This window comes from Mesocricetus auratus, unplaced genomic scaffold (assembly GCF_017639785.1).
Source record: "Mesocricetus auratus isolate SY011 unplaced genomic scaffold, BCM_Maur_2.0 Super-Scaffold_100022, whole genome shotgun sequence".
In the NCBI taxonomy this organism is placed as follows: domain Eukaryota; kingdom Metazoa; phylum Chordata; class Mammalia; order Rodentia; family Cricetidae; genus Mesocricetus; species Mesocricetus auratus.
In genome coordinates, this window is record NW_024429203.1 from 18,890,783 (window position 1) to 18,906,565 (window position 15,783).

The following is a 15,783-nucleotide window of genomic DNA, read 5'->3' on the forward strand; positions in this document are numbered from 1 at the left end:
GGAGGGTCCGTAGCGACCGTGGCGGTGGAGAGCCGCTTGCGCATGTCTAGGCTAGCAACACATTCGGCAAGAGGGCAGCTCTGGAGAGGGGTGGCTTGATCACCCAAGCACCCAGCGTCGGGGCTCCACAGGATCCAGGGGCGCGCTCCACGGAAGGGGTTCCTTGCCACTACCACCCTCCAGATCACCAACCCTACGGGAGCTCTCGCTTCTTTTCCAGCCCCTCGAGGACCTCCCGGGAATCCGGGTCCCTGTGTACAAGACAGAGGTGAAACGAATTTTGTAGCCCAGACGACGGCTGGAGTCGGGACACACCCAGCCGGAGAAGCTTGCCGGAGCTCTTGAGTCTCGGTGGATCTAAGTCGGAGTGTCGCTGTCCCTAGGGGAGGCGAGAGGTGAATCAACATGACTCCTTCGACAGCCCAGCATCCCCGCGCCGGCTGCGCGCTTCCTTTCTCAGCTCACTTTGCTTTGGTGGCTGAAGCCAGATGCCGGGGAGAGATTGGAATTCCAAGACCGGGGTGGGCGGGGAGGCTACTGTCCGTGGTGCTGAGCCAAGCCCGGGTACTCGTTCCAGCGAGAGAGCACGAGGTGGCCTGAGCTGACACCCACACTCGGCTCCAGATCCCACAGATCCTCCCCCCACCCCCAGGCAGGGCCCATGACCTTTTCTTCTTCCTCCCACTCAAAAGGTCTCTCCCTTAGGGGTAGTTGATCCCTAAGGGTTTCCTGGAAAGAGTCACAGGGCGAAGTCCTTGACAGAGATTCTCTATGTTTAGCTTCAGAAACCACTCACGGAAAAAGATGCCTGCCTTCAACAGATTGCTTCCCCTAGCTTCTCTCGTGCTCATCTGCTGGGGTAAGTACAGCACCCTGCCCTGCAATATGCAGATAACAGGCATCATGGTAACAATAATAACACTTATTTATGTCGCTGGTGACAAAAGGAACTCTCTTGGCTTCCTTCCGTGCATGTCTGCCAGACATGGGTTTCCACACGTGCTCCCAGAGAGCTGGCTTTAGAGATTCAAAGGCACCTCCCCCCACGGCCCTGTGACTTGATTTCCCCCCCCCAACCTTCTATGGTGCTTTCCCAGCTTTCTTCCTTTCCTAATTATTCCTGTTTTCTCCCCTAGCTTTCCCCTTTGCTGAAAAGGAATGTATGGCATGCATTATTTTAAAATTCTTGCTTGCATTTACATTGTATCACTCAGTGAAGAGTCAGGTCTGAACGTCTCAATGGATTGGGGGCTCATTTCTCTCTGCTAAAAACAAGTACAAACACTGGATGCATGAATTTTGAGAGAGAAGATACTGTGGCTCATCCATCTGTTAAATTGTAGCAAGGAATGGCTGAGATAGTGCCTTCAGCCATTTGCTGGTGTGCATTGATAGATGGGAAGTGCTTTTAGTTTGCAAGAACACTTAGAGATGAGGTGCTTTGGTATTTGGTGAGCTGGGTTGCTTTGTTTGCTGGAGTTTTGTTGTTGTTGTTGTTGTTGTTGTTGTTTTTACTCTTGGTTGTCACCTGTGAGAGACTGAGGTGGCACTGCCCCTCCAGATAAGGGATTTGTGGCAATAATGCTGGGCTAAGCAGCTTCATGCATAGTTTACAACAAAGTATCTGGATGAGCGCTAATGGAATTGGGCATCTTGGTGCTAATAAAATACTGTAATACACACAGTATTTTACTGTATGTAAATCCAGGTATGCACTAGCATGTATCTGAGCATATTAGTATGAGTAGCTAAATAGATTAGTGAGACTTAGCAGTGTGTGTGTGTGTGTGTGTGTGTTTCTGACATCTTTGCTTTCATGTCTCTGATCCAGCCTTCAGATCAAGTATAGGTGCTCTTCGGTTCATAAATCAGTTTATGTTGGTTTAGCTATCTTCCTTCAGATTCAAATAAAAAAAACCCATAAGGGATTGTGTCCACTTCTCTTACAGAAAGCAGGCTTGTAGGATTATGTTCCTGTACTGGGTTTGGCTTCCATTCTGCCTGGGCAGGGGCAGGCATGCCTCTTTTCCTTAGTATTACTTTGTCAAGCCTTGGATAGGAACTGTAGCTGCACGTATTATTTGGATTTTGCATGTGACCAGTGGAAAAGCCCAGTTTCCTGTTAAATGAAATGCCTAATGAAACAAGAATAGGAAGGAAAAGGAAGAAAATAATCCCAACCCCAAGGGTGGACACCACAACCCATTCCCTGAAGACTACAGCATACTTGGAGCTGATGCTGACATAATGCGCTCAATGAGTTCACCTGCCTTGAAGATGAAGGCTATTTGCTCCAGGGAAATGCTCAGGCTGTGAGGTTTAGAAAAGGTTAGTCTGGCAGGATATGAGAAGGTGTGGGTGAGGCTCAAATTGTAGAGAAAGGTTGAAAGAGATCTGTAGAGAATTTTTCCAACATTTAAATTCTTAAGATTTCTTCCTGAATTCCAGGGGCAAGGGGAGAGGGTATGCTGCAGTCTCAACAGTTTTTGATTAGGACCCACAAAGCTCTGGTTTGCATCTTGCCTCTATCAGTTCTACTACTTCGTTTTTATTAGGTAACATCCTCAGAATGCCTGATAAAGGTGAAATTTGGAAAATGTCACAGGTCATATATAACACCCCTCTTCAGCTCACAACTCAACCAGAAGGGGAGGCTTACAAAATATTGCTAGAATTTTCAGTGGGCCCATCATCTCTTCTCCCTCCAAAATCTTCAGGGCAACTAACAGTATAGGTCACATCCATCCTTGCTCATTCCAGGACTGTGTAGCTCAAACATTGGTTCCGAAAATGCATTTCAGAATGCTTGGTGGTTTGTGTAGGGGAAAGAGCCTCACTTACAAGTGTAATTTTACTTTATGTGCATATAATTCTTATATCCCTTCGGTCTTTTGGCCAGCACATCACGGAGGGGTGACATGAGAGTTATTTCCACTTTAGGTATGAGACTATGAGTTCATTAAGGGCTGAGGACTTGCTAAAGATCTACTGTCTTCCTGATCTCCATCTTCCAGCGCCCCTTGTAGACACACGTGATGTTGTGTGCAATTATCAATTGAACATTAGTCCTGGAATTTCTCCTCTGAACCTCCCTCTCATTCCCCCAATAACACCACCTTTCCTAGGGCTTCATCCACCTTTAGCTCCTAGTGCCTTCTCTATTTTTGCTCTCCAAGTGTTCCTTGTACTGGGGAGTTTTCTTCTTCCCCTGGCAGCCCTTCCTGGATCTCATTCCTTCAAGACTCTGCTAATGGGATAGACCAAATTGTTTCAGGATGTTAATGTCTAAAAATAACTTTATTCATGCCCCCCTTGCACATTATTTACATTATAATTAAAGCCTTATTATCTTACTGTGGAGGAAGCATTCTAGGGAAAGCTCAGGAAGTGAAAAGAAGAGAAAGATCTAGAAGGAGCAGAGGAGGTTTTTTTGTTTGTTTTTGGTTAGTCTGTCATCCTTAATTCATCACATTTTTTCCTCATGATTGTTTTCCTTGTTACTTTAGAAATGAAGGTGAATTCCAAGGTCAGTGAGCAGCCCACATCGTTCCAAGAGATTATGATTTACAGCCAGTGATGTGGGTTGACCTCTTCCATGTACTCTACCTTTTGTGGGTACCTGGATAATGTCACAGAAAAAAAAAAGGCAGTGGCATGGTGGAGCAACTGACTTCACTGATGATGGAAGGAGCAGGAGGTCCTATTGCAGGGTGCAAGCAAATGAGGGGAGAGAGTCATGTGGCCATTTTGCAATGTGTTGCCCGGAACTGCAGGAGCAGAGTTCTTTTACCTGGAAACTGGACTTTTGCCAGAAGGTTCACAGTGGGCATGCTCTCCAAGGACACTCTAAAGAGGGCAGCTACACTCCATACACTGCCACCCGCCACCCTGACTGTGCAGTGTTTCCCTCCTTCACTTAATGGCTGTGCTCCTCTTCTGCCTTCCAGTCTGTGTTCACGAGAACACGTAATCTACCCAACATTGTTAAGCCGGCTCTTCTATCACCTAAGCAAAAGAACCTTCCAATCTCACCACTGTATAACTTCTTTAAATTTTTAAAAAAAGTTATTTCGTGTGTGTGTGTGTGTGTGTGTGTGTGTGTGTGTGTGTGTGTTGGTGTTGGTGTTGGTGTTGGTGTGGAGATATGTGTACATGTGTGTGGGGTGTCCTAGAGACCAGAGGTGGGTGTCAGATCCCCTGGAGCTGAAGTTACAGATGGTAGTAAGGTACCTGACATGGATGCTGGGAACCAAATTCAGGTCTTTTACAAGAACAGCAAGTACTCTTAACCATTGAGTCATCTCTTTGCCCCTAATTTTTTTTATTGAACTTATTTCTTGGGTAGGGGGATTACATGCCACTGTGCACACAGAGGGAGGTCAGAAGATAACTTATGGGAGTCAGTTCTTTCCTTCTGTCATGTGGCGCCCAGAAGTTGAACTCAGGTTTGCTGCAAGTGGTTTCATCGGCTGTGCCATCTTGCCAGCCCCTGTACCAACCTCTTGATCATTCTCTCACCTTTGAATCCGCTTTACCTGCCAGTTTATTCTCCCCTTGGCACACTGACCATGCAGCATCGTAGAAATCACATTAATCAGCTCAGAACCCTCAAGGTCCCCTAGTTTATGCTGTGCAAAAGCCAAAGCTCTAACTGTGGCCTGTGCGGGCCCTCGTCTCCCTCACCCCTCTCATCTCTCCCTTCTCACTGTTTGCTGGTTTCCTACACGGGGCTTTGCTGTTCCTCGAATGTGACAGGCACCTTCTTTTGAACCCTGGAGTGGCTGTTTTCTCTTGCTTGTCATGGCCCCACACAAACATCCCTGTGGCTTCTCTTTTTGTCCCCTTCAGTGGCTTCTCAGTGCCAATATTTCACTCTGAGTGAGGCTGGCCCTGGCAATACATTCTTCCTCTCCTTTCCTTGCCCTACCTCTCTTCCACCACCCTCTCCGCTCTCCTTATTCCCCTCCCCCCCTACTGTTTTATTTTGTTCTATAACCTACTTGTGCCACCTCCATTGGAATTCAGGCTCCAAGAGAGCTGGGGTGGTTTTGTTTGGTTCTTTGTGCCTAGAACAGTGTTGGCTACATAGTGGGTACTCAATACATTTGCCAAATAAATGGAAGAGAAATACCATCATTAATGATATTTATCCAACGCACAATCATGTGAAATAATCCATAGGATTTTCATGACCTATCTACTGGGTGTTTTATTTTTTAAAAATTATTGAATAACCTGAGTCTCAGAGAAGTTAGGTAGCTAGTCAGATACAGTCCTTAAGTTTTCAAACACCACTCGCCCTGCTTCTACAGTTATAGCTTTGCATTCCTTAAGGCTTTCCTTTCGTGCTGCTGAGGCTATCCATATTGACCTGATTACTTCTCGTCAAGTTTGAGGGTCTATGTTATATGCAGTTCTTGCTGCATAAACTTTTACACAACATTTTTAGTTGCTTTGAAAGCAAGTCTGTAATAAAGACTATACATTTATCACATACCCCAAGTGTTTCTAACCATTGCCCCCAAGATGTGAACCTTGAACCTTTCTCCATTAAAACAATGAAACCGATCTTCTGTAGACAACTGGATAAGGCTAGCCCACTTCCCTTGAGGGTTTAAAAGCCAATTAATTTTTTTCATTTAGAACGTTTAAAAACTTTAATTATAGTGCCAATGGGCTCTAAATTCCAAGTTTAAAATGAAATATCCTGACATTGAGCTAGTTTTAAAATATCAGTGTGTATTGTCTCACCTTGCAGAGTCTGTGTTAATCATTAATTCACGGACAGGGGCATCAGAGGATCCTTCAAAGTCCCGATGGTAGTTGTTATACTTTTGAATATTCCAAATAATTAGGTATAAAATCACCTACCAATAGGTTTTTTTTGTATTTATGAACAGCTGCAGAATCTGAAAATATATTTTATTTTTTAAGTTGTTACTTATTTTGAGACAGAGTCCCATGTAACATAGGCTGGCCTCAAATGCAAGGAAGACTCTGAATTTCTGATCCTCCTGCCTCAGTACCCTGAGGGCTGGGACTGCAGGCATGTACAACCACACCTGATTTATTCAGGGTTGGAGCTTCATGCATGGTAGGCAAACACTTTACAAGCTGAGCAACAGCCCCAAACCAATCTTTGTTATTAATTTGTTTGTTGGATACAGACTTGTACTCAGTAGCCCACACTGTCCTCACACGTGCAGCGATCCTGGCTACGAGAGATTTTCTAAAGATAGGTTTGATGGCATATGCCTGTAATCTCACCGTGAAGACCGAAGCTGGAGGACTGTGAGTTCAAGGTCAGCCTGGGCAACACAGTAAGACCCTGTCTCAAAACACAAAAGGAAAACAAATTAACTGCACCGAAGTCATTCTTAAATCTTTAAAAATTGAGTATAACTGAATTTCTTTTCCATTTGTTAGCTGAAATGTTTGAAGACGAGCCTGCTGTGTGTCCACGTTCCCACATTTGTTCCGGGTCTTGTTGATAGGCCTTCCTGATCACCTCTGGGGGTGCACTCACTGAACAGCCTCCTTTTGTTAAATGTGACACACTGAGCTGATCGCAGCATCCGGATTTGTTCTGAACATTGCAGAATTACCCCTCGTTCCCTCTCCACACTCTACATCTGTTCATGCATGCCACATTTGTTCATGCTTTGTTGGCATCTGTGTCCTGCTTTTGATTCATTCCAAATATGTAGTCTGACATAGTCACCTTTCTTTGGACTTGGAGTTTCTAGAGGGCAGGAACCAAAGGTCCAAACCTCCATCTGTCTGATCATCTGACCCCTCCAGCATTTGAATGTTGTCTTTCTACTCTGCACAGATCCTGCTCCAGACTAAGTGGTCCATTCATCTTATTCACATTGATGTTGCTCCATGCTCCATGGGTCCTCAAACACCAATCGGATTCCCTCTCCCCTTGGCTTTAGAGCCCTTGATATATTACACCACAAAGCACATACAGGTCTTCCCAGCATGAGTCTTATCTGCCTTTCTATTTCATGTCCCACCAGCCCTTTCTTCTCCCCAGCCCAAGCACTAGAGAGCTAATTGCCCCTCTGTGGGAACTGAGCACATTACTAACATGACCTCTTGTGTGTTCTGGTTGAATCACCACAAGAAATGCATTTTCTGCTCGATTATAGATGCATAGAGAGCATGGCTAGTGTCTTGTTCGGGTCTCTAATTTAGCATTAGACCTGACAAAGAATGTGTTTCATGACTGCTGGATGAATGATATCAAGTAGGTAGACAGCTGATAGATGGAAGCATGGTCTGTTCCCAACTAGACTTCCAGGCTTTGAGGTTAGGCTCAAGTCTGTCCTGTGCAGCATCTTCATGGCTTCCAAAAACTTCCAGTCAATGTTGGAGGGCCCACCGCTGCACTACCTTACTCTAAACCTATTCTGATCATGTGTACTCAAGGAGTCCCAGCAACAGGTACACACGTCGATCTGGTTATTTTCAAGTGTGTCTCATGATTCTTTCTTCTCTGTCTTTCCTCCCTCCCTCCTCATTCCCCGATGACCCTCTGACTGTCCCCTTCTTGTCACCCATCCTCTCTCCAGTCAGAGTCTGCTTCCCTGTGTGTGTGGAAGTACCCTCGGAGACGGAAGCCGTGCAGGGCAACCCCATGAAGCTGCGCTGCATCTCCTGCATGAAGAGGGAGGAGGTGGAGGCCACCACGGTGGTGGAATGGTTCTACAGGCCTGAGGGCGGTAAAGATTTCCTTGTATGTCAGACTGCTGCCTCTGGCCTTTCTTTTGCTGGTCTATGCTGTTGTATGCCTGGCTCTTGGCAGTCTGGGAGACGATGTCCAGACATGACATTCACTCCTCTTCTGAGTGCATAACTGACAGCTTTATAGTAGCCCAGGGTCTTTGCAAGGCAGGTGACTTGGCCAGCTGTGAACAGCCCTGGTTACAAGCATGAAAAGGGGTACAAACAAAAAATGTGTTGAGGGAGCCTGTGTAGGCTAGACACCCTGGTAGACCTCTTACATGTGTGTTTATCTTCCACACAGTCCTATGAGATGGATTTAATGGAGCTGAAACTAAAGAAAACAGGCAGCTTCATATAGGTGAGCTCTTTCAACTCTCACAGTCCCAATGAAGTAGGAGGAACTGGGATGACCAACGTATATCAACTGATATGCCCAGGACAGTCACCTCTGTGGGTAAATTTTTTAATTAGTTCTTGCCGTGTTCTGTATCCCAGGTGGTAATGCAGCCATTCTCCCCAGGAGGAACCCTAAGCTACACGCTCCTCATGTTCCAGACACCAAGGATTCACCGCTGGTGTGGCAAGAAGCCCTCCAGACTATGTGCCAGGGTCAGGGTCAATGTCAGTTCTGGTTGGGTTGGGACAGTGTTCACGGGGTTGCGATTTATTTCCGTCACTGGTAACACTTTCACTGACTCTGGAGCCAGGCTGCCTGGGCTTGATTCTTTTCTTCTCTATGCCTGTTTATCTCTATGCCTATAGACATATTCAACCTGCTGATGCTTCCAATTTTTTTTCCTTCTAAGTGGGAATGGAAACAAAAGCTTCATTATCCGGTTGTTACCAAGACTCATGAGCTCCAATTTTTAATTCATTTTAAATAGTCCTTGAAATATGATGTGTTTGTTAAGGAAACTGAAGCTCAAAAGAGTAACATTAAGTTAGTAAAAGAGTTCAGATTTGAACACACACACACACACACACACACACACACACACACACACACGGGTTTAGATTTGTACATGGTGATCTGACAGCAGATCCCAAGCTCTTCCCAGAGCTCTACCTTGCTCCCCTGGGTCTCTTCCACAAGACCCACTGCAGACAACAACATGGCAAAACTGACTTTCACGCTTTCATTCCTTCTTTCTCCCAAGGTGGAGTCATTTCTGATTCTAGGTACTACGTGGCATTTGAATGTAGGCTGGCTCCAACCTGGCGTCAGGGCAAGGACCAACAGTGACTTCTTAGAGTCTAACTTACACCTGAGTCGTATATGAGGGAAGGAAGGTCTTAGCTGGATGCGAAGAGTCTATAGGCTTCAGGCCTGGTCACACGTTAACCGCATTCACTGCTGGCACGCCAGTCCCGAATCACAAGACACAACTGAAGGACTAAGTTGTAGTTAATGTCTAGGAACATGAGTTTGAATTTTAGTCAACACCTGTGGTTGGTGGAGACTAAATGGAAAAAGTGTCGTGTCAGGGAGCAGAAGTGTCTGAGAGCGAAGTCAGAAAGAGGCAACGTTGGTTTAATTCAGCCCAAAGGCAAAAGCTCTACACATCTTTCTGTTGTGAGTTCTCTGCTCCCTCGAAGTCCTTCTGTATTGTGGATTTCCGTCTGTAGCCTGGCCACAATCACCATGATGGATGCCAGCTCAGAGAGTCAGGTGTTAGACTTGGGGCCGTCAGGTTCTCTTCCCTGCTAACAGCTGCCTTGTTGGTCTCTGTATCCTGCTTTCCCCATTGCTGGTCTCCTCGGTCACAGAGCTCACTGTCCTTCCCTACCCCGTTTCTTTTTTTCCTGCCTCCTCTCTGTATCAGCCACCCTCCTTTTTTCTCCACTCTGCTCCTTTTTCTCTCCCAGGATTCTTTCTGATGGCTCTATGCTGCCACCATGTCCACACATCTGTTTGCATCTGCCTGCTTTCCCATCCTCGCTCTCTCCCCCTGGCTTCCTTTGTGCCTCCTTATCCCACCCCACCAGGCCCTGGGTCTTCTGGAACACTGTCCCCCCACCCGTGTGAACGCCTGCTCTTCTTCCTGCCCTGTCTCTACCTGGCTCTCTGGCCACAGTCTGCTTCTGCTCCTCTCTCTGCAGATATACGAGTATCGAAATGGACACCAGGAGGTGGAGAGCCCGTTCCAAGGTCGTCTGCAGTGGAACGGGAGCAAAGACCTGCAGGACGTGTCCATCACTGTGCTCAATGTCACTCTGAATGACTCTGGCCTCTACACATGCAATGTGTCCAGGGAGTTTGAGTTCGAGGCACACAGGCCCTTTGTGAAGACCACGAGACTAATACCCTTGAGAGTCACTGAAGAGGGTAAGACTGAGGCCTGGAGTCTCTTCCGGGGGTGGACTGGAGCACAGTGGCTTTCCACACATGTGATCCTTAGAGAGCCTGTAAGCTGATGGATGCATGCAGACCTTCCTTCCTTGCACGGCCTACTTCCTACAGCCTGCTTCATCAGAATCCCTTGCTGTGTTTACCCTCAAAGCGCACAGGCTAGTATAGATACTAGGGTAGCTTCCTTGGACCCCAAGCGAAAAAGGACAGCCTCCACAAGGCCTACAGCCTTTTCCCTCTGACCAGTGCTGAATACCTAACTTATATGGAAACTTCATCTCTTTTCCTCTTTCAAGCCACATATCTCTCCAAACAAGTTGCTTTCAAAATTTAGTGAATCTCAAGTCTCCTCGGTTTTAAAAATTCAAATTTACATTTATTTGCTCTGTGTGTGTATGTGTGTGTGTTCATCTGTCTGTCTCTCTGCATGTGTAAGGAGTTCAGAGGGCAACTCACAGGAGTTGGTTCTGTCCTCCTACTATGCAGTGGTAACAGGAGTGAGCTCCGTTCATCAGGCTTGGTGGTAGGTGCCTTTACCTGATGACCCATCTTACTAAGCTCTTCCACATCTGTAGTATCTCTACATGCATCTATCCTCAGCCAGGGTTGGGAACAAGTTGACAGCTCTCTTAGTGCTTAAAGTCTACAGATGCTGTCTGTTCTTTGGTGGGCAGTTCTGTCAGTAACCTAACTTGTGTATTTCCCTTGCCGCCCGAGTCCAGAATCATGGGGAACCTCACAGACTGCTTTTGCACTGCAATCAATCAGGAGACTCAAAAAGCTGTGGTTCACGGTCACGGCTAATGCTCCTTCCTGAGGCAGAATGTGAACTCTGCACCTCCTTTTGGGTTTCCTCACTAGGGAGTCACCATGCCATTCTCACGCCCTCTCAGACATGTGTGTTTCCAGTGCATTCTTGTTGCCCTAAGATACAGGCTGGCGAGTAGACAGTATTGCCGGCCGTGAAAACAGAAGTCAATCACAGACAGAGCTTGCCCTGAGCAAGGGAGTGGAGGAATCATAGCCTCTAGGCCACTGGCTGATTTAAAAATTAAAAAGTATCACTGTTATAAAAATCCAGGAAGTGACGGTTTCTGGGTCTTGAGGGTGAATGACATTGAGACATTATAACTGACCCAAGTGGAAGGCAGAGCCGGTTCTGAACGTGTGGCAGGCTTGGGCCACCTGAATGAATACTTGTTAGCCCACTTCCACTCCGAGAGCTTGGGTCCTCTGGTGAAGAAGCCGAGGGGTTGAACAGGAAGCCCTCTGAGGTATAATTCCGTTCCAATGTTCCATTACCCTCCTTTGTTTATGCATCCTCTCCTCCCCCGGGGGAGGGAGCCTGGTGCCCTCTCGTGTTCGCCACCAGGAATTGCTGGCCTGTGTGTGTCTGTCTCCTGCTCTTTCAGGCTTTGGCCTCCAGAGATGCTGGGGACACAGCCAGTGGGGAAAGTGTGGCACCACTGTGCTAGCTTGCCTGTTTGTCACCAGCGCAATCCTTGGATAAGGATTCATAATTAGAGCGACAGAGCTGCGCAGGTGGTAGGGCTGGGAAGGCGTTTGGACAGTATTTAATCCAGGTGCCTGCGCATCACCCTTGCAGGTGTGACTTCAGTAGCTTAAGGTCCAGTATGCGTTCACAGGACGCCCCTCAGGAACATGGAGGGCTTAGGTGTGGTGAGAGCGATCCGAGGAGCGAAGAGTTAGCTTAGGAGCGTGAAGTGGCATGAAGATTGGGACCAACATCCGCTATCGAGTTAGCCCTCCTGACCGCATCTTCCCCTTCTACCACCGGCTCCTCCCCGAGATGCTTCCCTCCGTGTTTCTTGCTTTTGCCTCTGGAACCCCTAGGCAGCCCTCCCCGCCCTCATGTCACTCACAGGTACACATGATAGATGTTTGTTTGCCCCACTCCTGGGGCCCCAGGGGATCTGCCTGGTTCTCCTTGTTGGCTTTTTCCAGGCTTAGTCTCTCTGTTCTCATTCTAAGACAGGAAGCTGTGGCCTCTTCTCCTACAGGTGACAGAAATACAGAGGGAACCTTCCTGTTACTACATCGGAGCTACAGCACCACAATAGAAATAACACACTTTAAGGCAAGCCTATCATGCACATTTATCATGTCATAACAAGTCCAGCAGAAGACAGGTGAGGGATGTTTTCATGTTCGTACACTCCCAGCTTCACCCATGGCCTACAGTTCCAGCAGGATCAAGAAAGTCCAATGTCTAAGCAACTAGAGATGAGACATAGGCTTGCCCGTCATAAATACAGTCATAAATACATTCTCACGGTCAGTAGAAACGAAACATAGTACCATTCCTCCTGGGAGGAATTTTACTGGCTGGGTGAAAACTGTGCATGGATGTAACAATACTACCCAAGATCCTAAGAGAAGTTTCCCCTTCCGGAGGCAGGGATTTCAGCAGAATTTAGGGTCATTCTCTGGAGGCTGAAAATCAGGACAGGGTTGCAGAACAGAGCTGGCCATGAGTAGGATATATAGTGTAGGAAGAGAAGAGAGATGAAACCAGTACATAAAGAGAGATTATGGCTAGCCAAATGGAAAGGAAGTGAGAAAGATGGACTACAAAGGGCCGTCACTAGAGATGGGCTGTATCCTGGAGAGCAAGGGAACAAGGAAGGATTTTAAACAGGGAAATGGAAGGATGCATCTTTGTCTTAAGAGCAGAACTGGGGAGAGTCCCCTGGAAGGCCCTCATTTCTCCTTCCAGACTCATGGAGAACATGCCTCTACCACTGGGTGGGCTGACTATGGCAGCCGTAAATGATGCTACTCTCTGGGGACACCACCTCTACTACCTGTGTTCCAGGTCATAGGTAGCTAGAATAAGGCATGTTCCTTACATCTGTGTGGAGTTTCACACCTAGCCATTTTCATGTTGTGTTTGTCCGCTGTGTACTGCTGGGGCTATGAACTAAGTGCTTTGTGATTATGCTGTCCCCGGGTTCTCCACTGCTATAATATGACACCCTCAAATACACTGAGTAATGTAATATTCACAACAATCCAGACTACTGTGAATCATTGTCCTCATTTTACAAGTTAAGAAACTGAGACTCAAAAGCAATGCGTATTTACACAGTAGGTAGTATAACTTGGATGCAACTGGTGTGTGTGTGTGTGTGTGTGTGTGTGTGTGTGTGTGTACACATGTATCTACAATCATTCTGGATCTAGTATTCCTTCTTTCACTTGTCATTCCCCTCATCCTTATGTCCAGAAAAGCTGAACACTCAATGAGAAACTGATAGGGAGTCAGACAATGGGGATGTCTTTGATACACTGGTAAGCTCCTCTAGACTTGGTGTTTATTTGAGCTATACTTAATAGACTCAATATATCTATGAAGCCAGGGACAGTGCTGGGTCTGTGGGACACATGTATTCTGATCCTCATTCTCCTCCTTGCAGCGGGAGAAGACTTCACCTCCGTGGTCTCAGAGATCATGATGTACATCCTCCTGGTCTTCCTCACCCTGTGGCTGTTCATTGAGATGATCTACTGCTACAGAAAGGTCTCCAAGGCTGAGGAGGCAGCCCAGGAAAATGCGTAAGTCCAAAGAGGCAGAAGTAATGACAGCTCACACGTTCAGGATGTGTGTTGCCAGTGGTGATGGGTTAAGCAGCTCATACACCTTGTGTATGTTCCTCTTCTTAACAATCCAATAAGAACTCTCCCAGAGCCGGGTGGTTAGTGGCTCACACCTTTAATCCCAGCACTCATGAGACAGAGGCAGACAGACCTCTGCGAGTTCAAGGCCAGTCTGCTCTACAAAGCATTCCAGGACAGCCAGGACTGTTACACAGTGAAATGTTGTCTCAAAAAGCCAAAGGAAAAAACTATAAAGGACACATTATTATGTGTGTTTTACCGATTAGAAAATAGTGAGCCTAGAAGAAGTTCTGTTGAGGCCATTGTAAGTCACAAACTATCTTAGTTACTATTGTTAAAAAAAGTAGCAAAAAGCAACTGGGGGCAGGGAGGATTCACTTCATGTTTAACTTCTACATCGCCTTCCATCTTCAAAGAAAGGCAGGCCAGGAACCTACAAGCAGAAACCAAAGCAGAGGCCACCGAGAAGATTCTTACCGTCTTCTCCTCATGGCTTACTCAGACCACCTAACCAGGAGTGGCACCATTCTCCACAGGCTTGCCCACAAACCAGTTTGTGGGAGGTTTTTTGTTTGTTTGTTTTTTGTTTTTTTTTTCAACTACTTTTCCTAGCTTGTGTTGAGTTGACAAAACAGTAGCCAGCACAGAGACAAATCAAGATTTGAATTCAGGCCAGCTGTCTCGTGGCCTGCACTTTAAACCACTATAGAAAAGACAAGCAGCTGCCAAAGCAGCCTCATAAGGTTATATATTAGCATAAGCAGTTTGTAAATATTGAGTTGAGGCTGTCTCACAGAAGCACATTGCCGAGGTGAATGGAGAAGCTGGGAATCAAACCCAGGCCTTCTATTCTTAATATCTGTGCTCTCTGTGTCAAATTGAGCTGTTCTCTCTATGCATTCCAGAGCATGCCAACTCACCTGGGCACTGCCCTCTATTAGCTAAGGAATGCCACAGAGCATGCTCTTTCCTTTAAGACTTTGTAGCAATGGGCTACCTCAAGCAGGGGATTTAATTCCCTAGTGTCTGGCCTCTACTCTCCCCACTTTCACCAAAGACTCATCACCCAAGAGTGAGTACATGTGAGAACTGCTGGAGTCTCTAAGGACAAAGGGGCTAAGAAACCCTATTGGCTTGGCCTGTTGTTTGGGAAAAGAAAATGGAGCTATGGTTTAAAAAGAAGCTCACAGACATCCAGAGACACTGAAGAGGCAGTACCTAAAATGCTTAGGCCATAATAGCTTAGACATTTTTGATAAAATTTAAATTAATCCATTTTGTGACATCCATGATCTCAGAGAAATAAAAATTACAACCAACAATTGTAAAGGCAGAACTCATGGCTGAATAGGAGATATTGAGGCTTGGACATGGATGTATCTCCTACTGGGCTCACACAAGAAACAGAGTAAGAACTAAGAGCCTCCAGTACAGCCAGAATCTCCAGAGGGCTACACAGGGTAGACCAGATAACAGCCAGCTTTGAGAAAATCCAAGGAACTTATCTATGCTGGTCTGACTCCAAGAAGAACCAAAAGGATTCTTGGAAATAAGTAATGACAAGCTTGCTGTCACAGCATTTGGGATTTAAATAGATACTATCCAAATGATCAAGGAAACTTAAGATGAGAAATTCGATCCAAAGCTACCGAAATAAGAGGGGAAAAAACATTCCAAAGGGGCCCACTCTCAGGCAAGGCCTCACAAAAGGACCCAGGCTAACTGGGCCTAGATCTCCTTTCATAATCTCATCCCAACCTAAAGTTCACTGAAGAAAGTAATCGAGCTGAGCAACAGATGTTATAGACAGCAGGATTAAGTTCCAGGAGACCCAAAAGTAAAGTATAGAAAAAAAGCTTGTTTAAAATAGTTAGAACAGGGTGAGGCCAAGGAGGAAAGCTTATGCCTCGACTGTGAGAGGCCCTGGGTTCAATCTCAGTACCATACACACACACACACACAATGAACAAAATAAAATACTGCAAAACAAAACTTTTAAAGAACACAAAGCCAAAGAGAAAACAATTTGCTAGAAAGATCAATCAGAGTTGATAGAAAGTAAA

General features: G+C 46.2%; 1 protein-coding gene across 3 annotated transcripts in view; it reads left to right on the forward strand.

The window, feature by feature from the left end:
• Positions 1–15,783, forward strand: part of Scn3b (sodium voltage-gated channel beta subunit 3) — a 23,410-nt gene continuing 7,627 nt past the window's right edge. For 2 of the 3 annotated variants that reach the window (XM_013112902.3, XM_013112903.3), the window contains exons 1-5: positions 1–395; positions 780–859; positions 7,578–7,741; positions 9,832–10,057; positions 13,519–13,657. In XM_013112902.3, coding sequence (XP_012968356.1) covers positions 805–859; positions 7,578–7,741; positions 9,832–10,057; positions 13,519–13,657 — 584 coding nt within the window. In that variant the 5' untranslated portion in view covers positions 1–395; positions 780–804. The remainder of the gene's footprint in view (positions 396–779; positions 860–7,577; positions 7,742–9,831; positions 10,058–13,518; positions 13,658–15,783) is intronic. The other variant, XM_013112901.3, reaches the window with a different exon arrangement.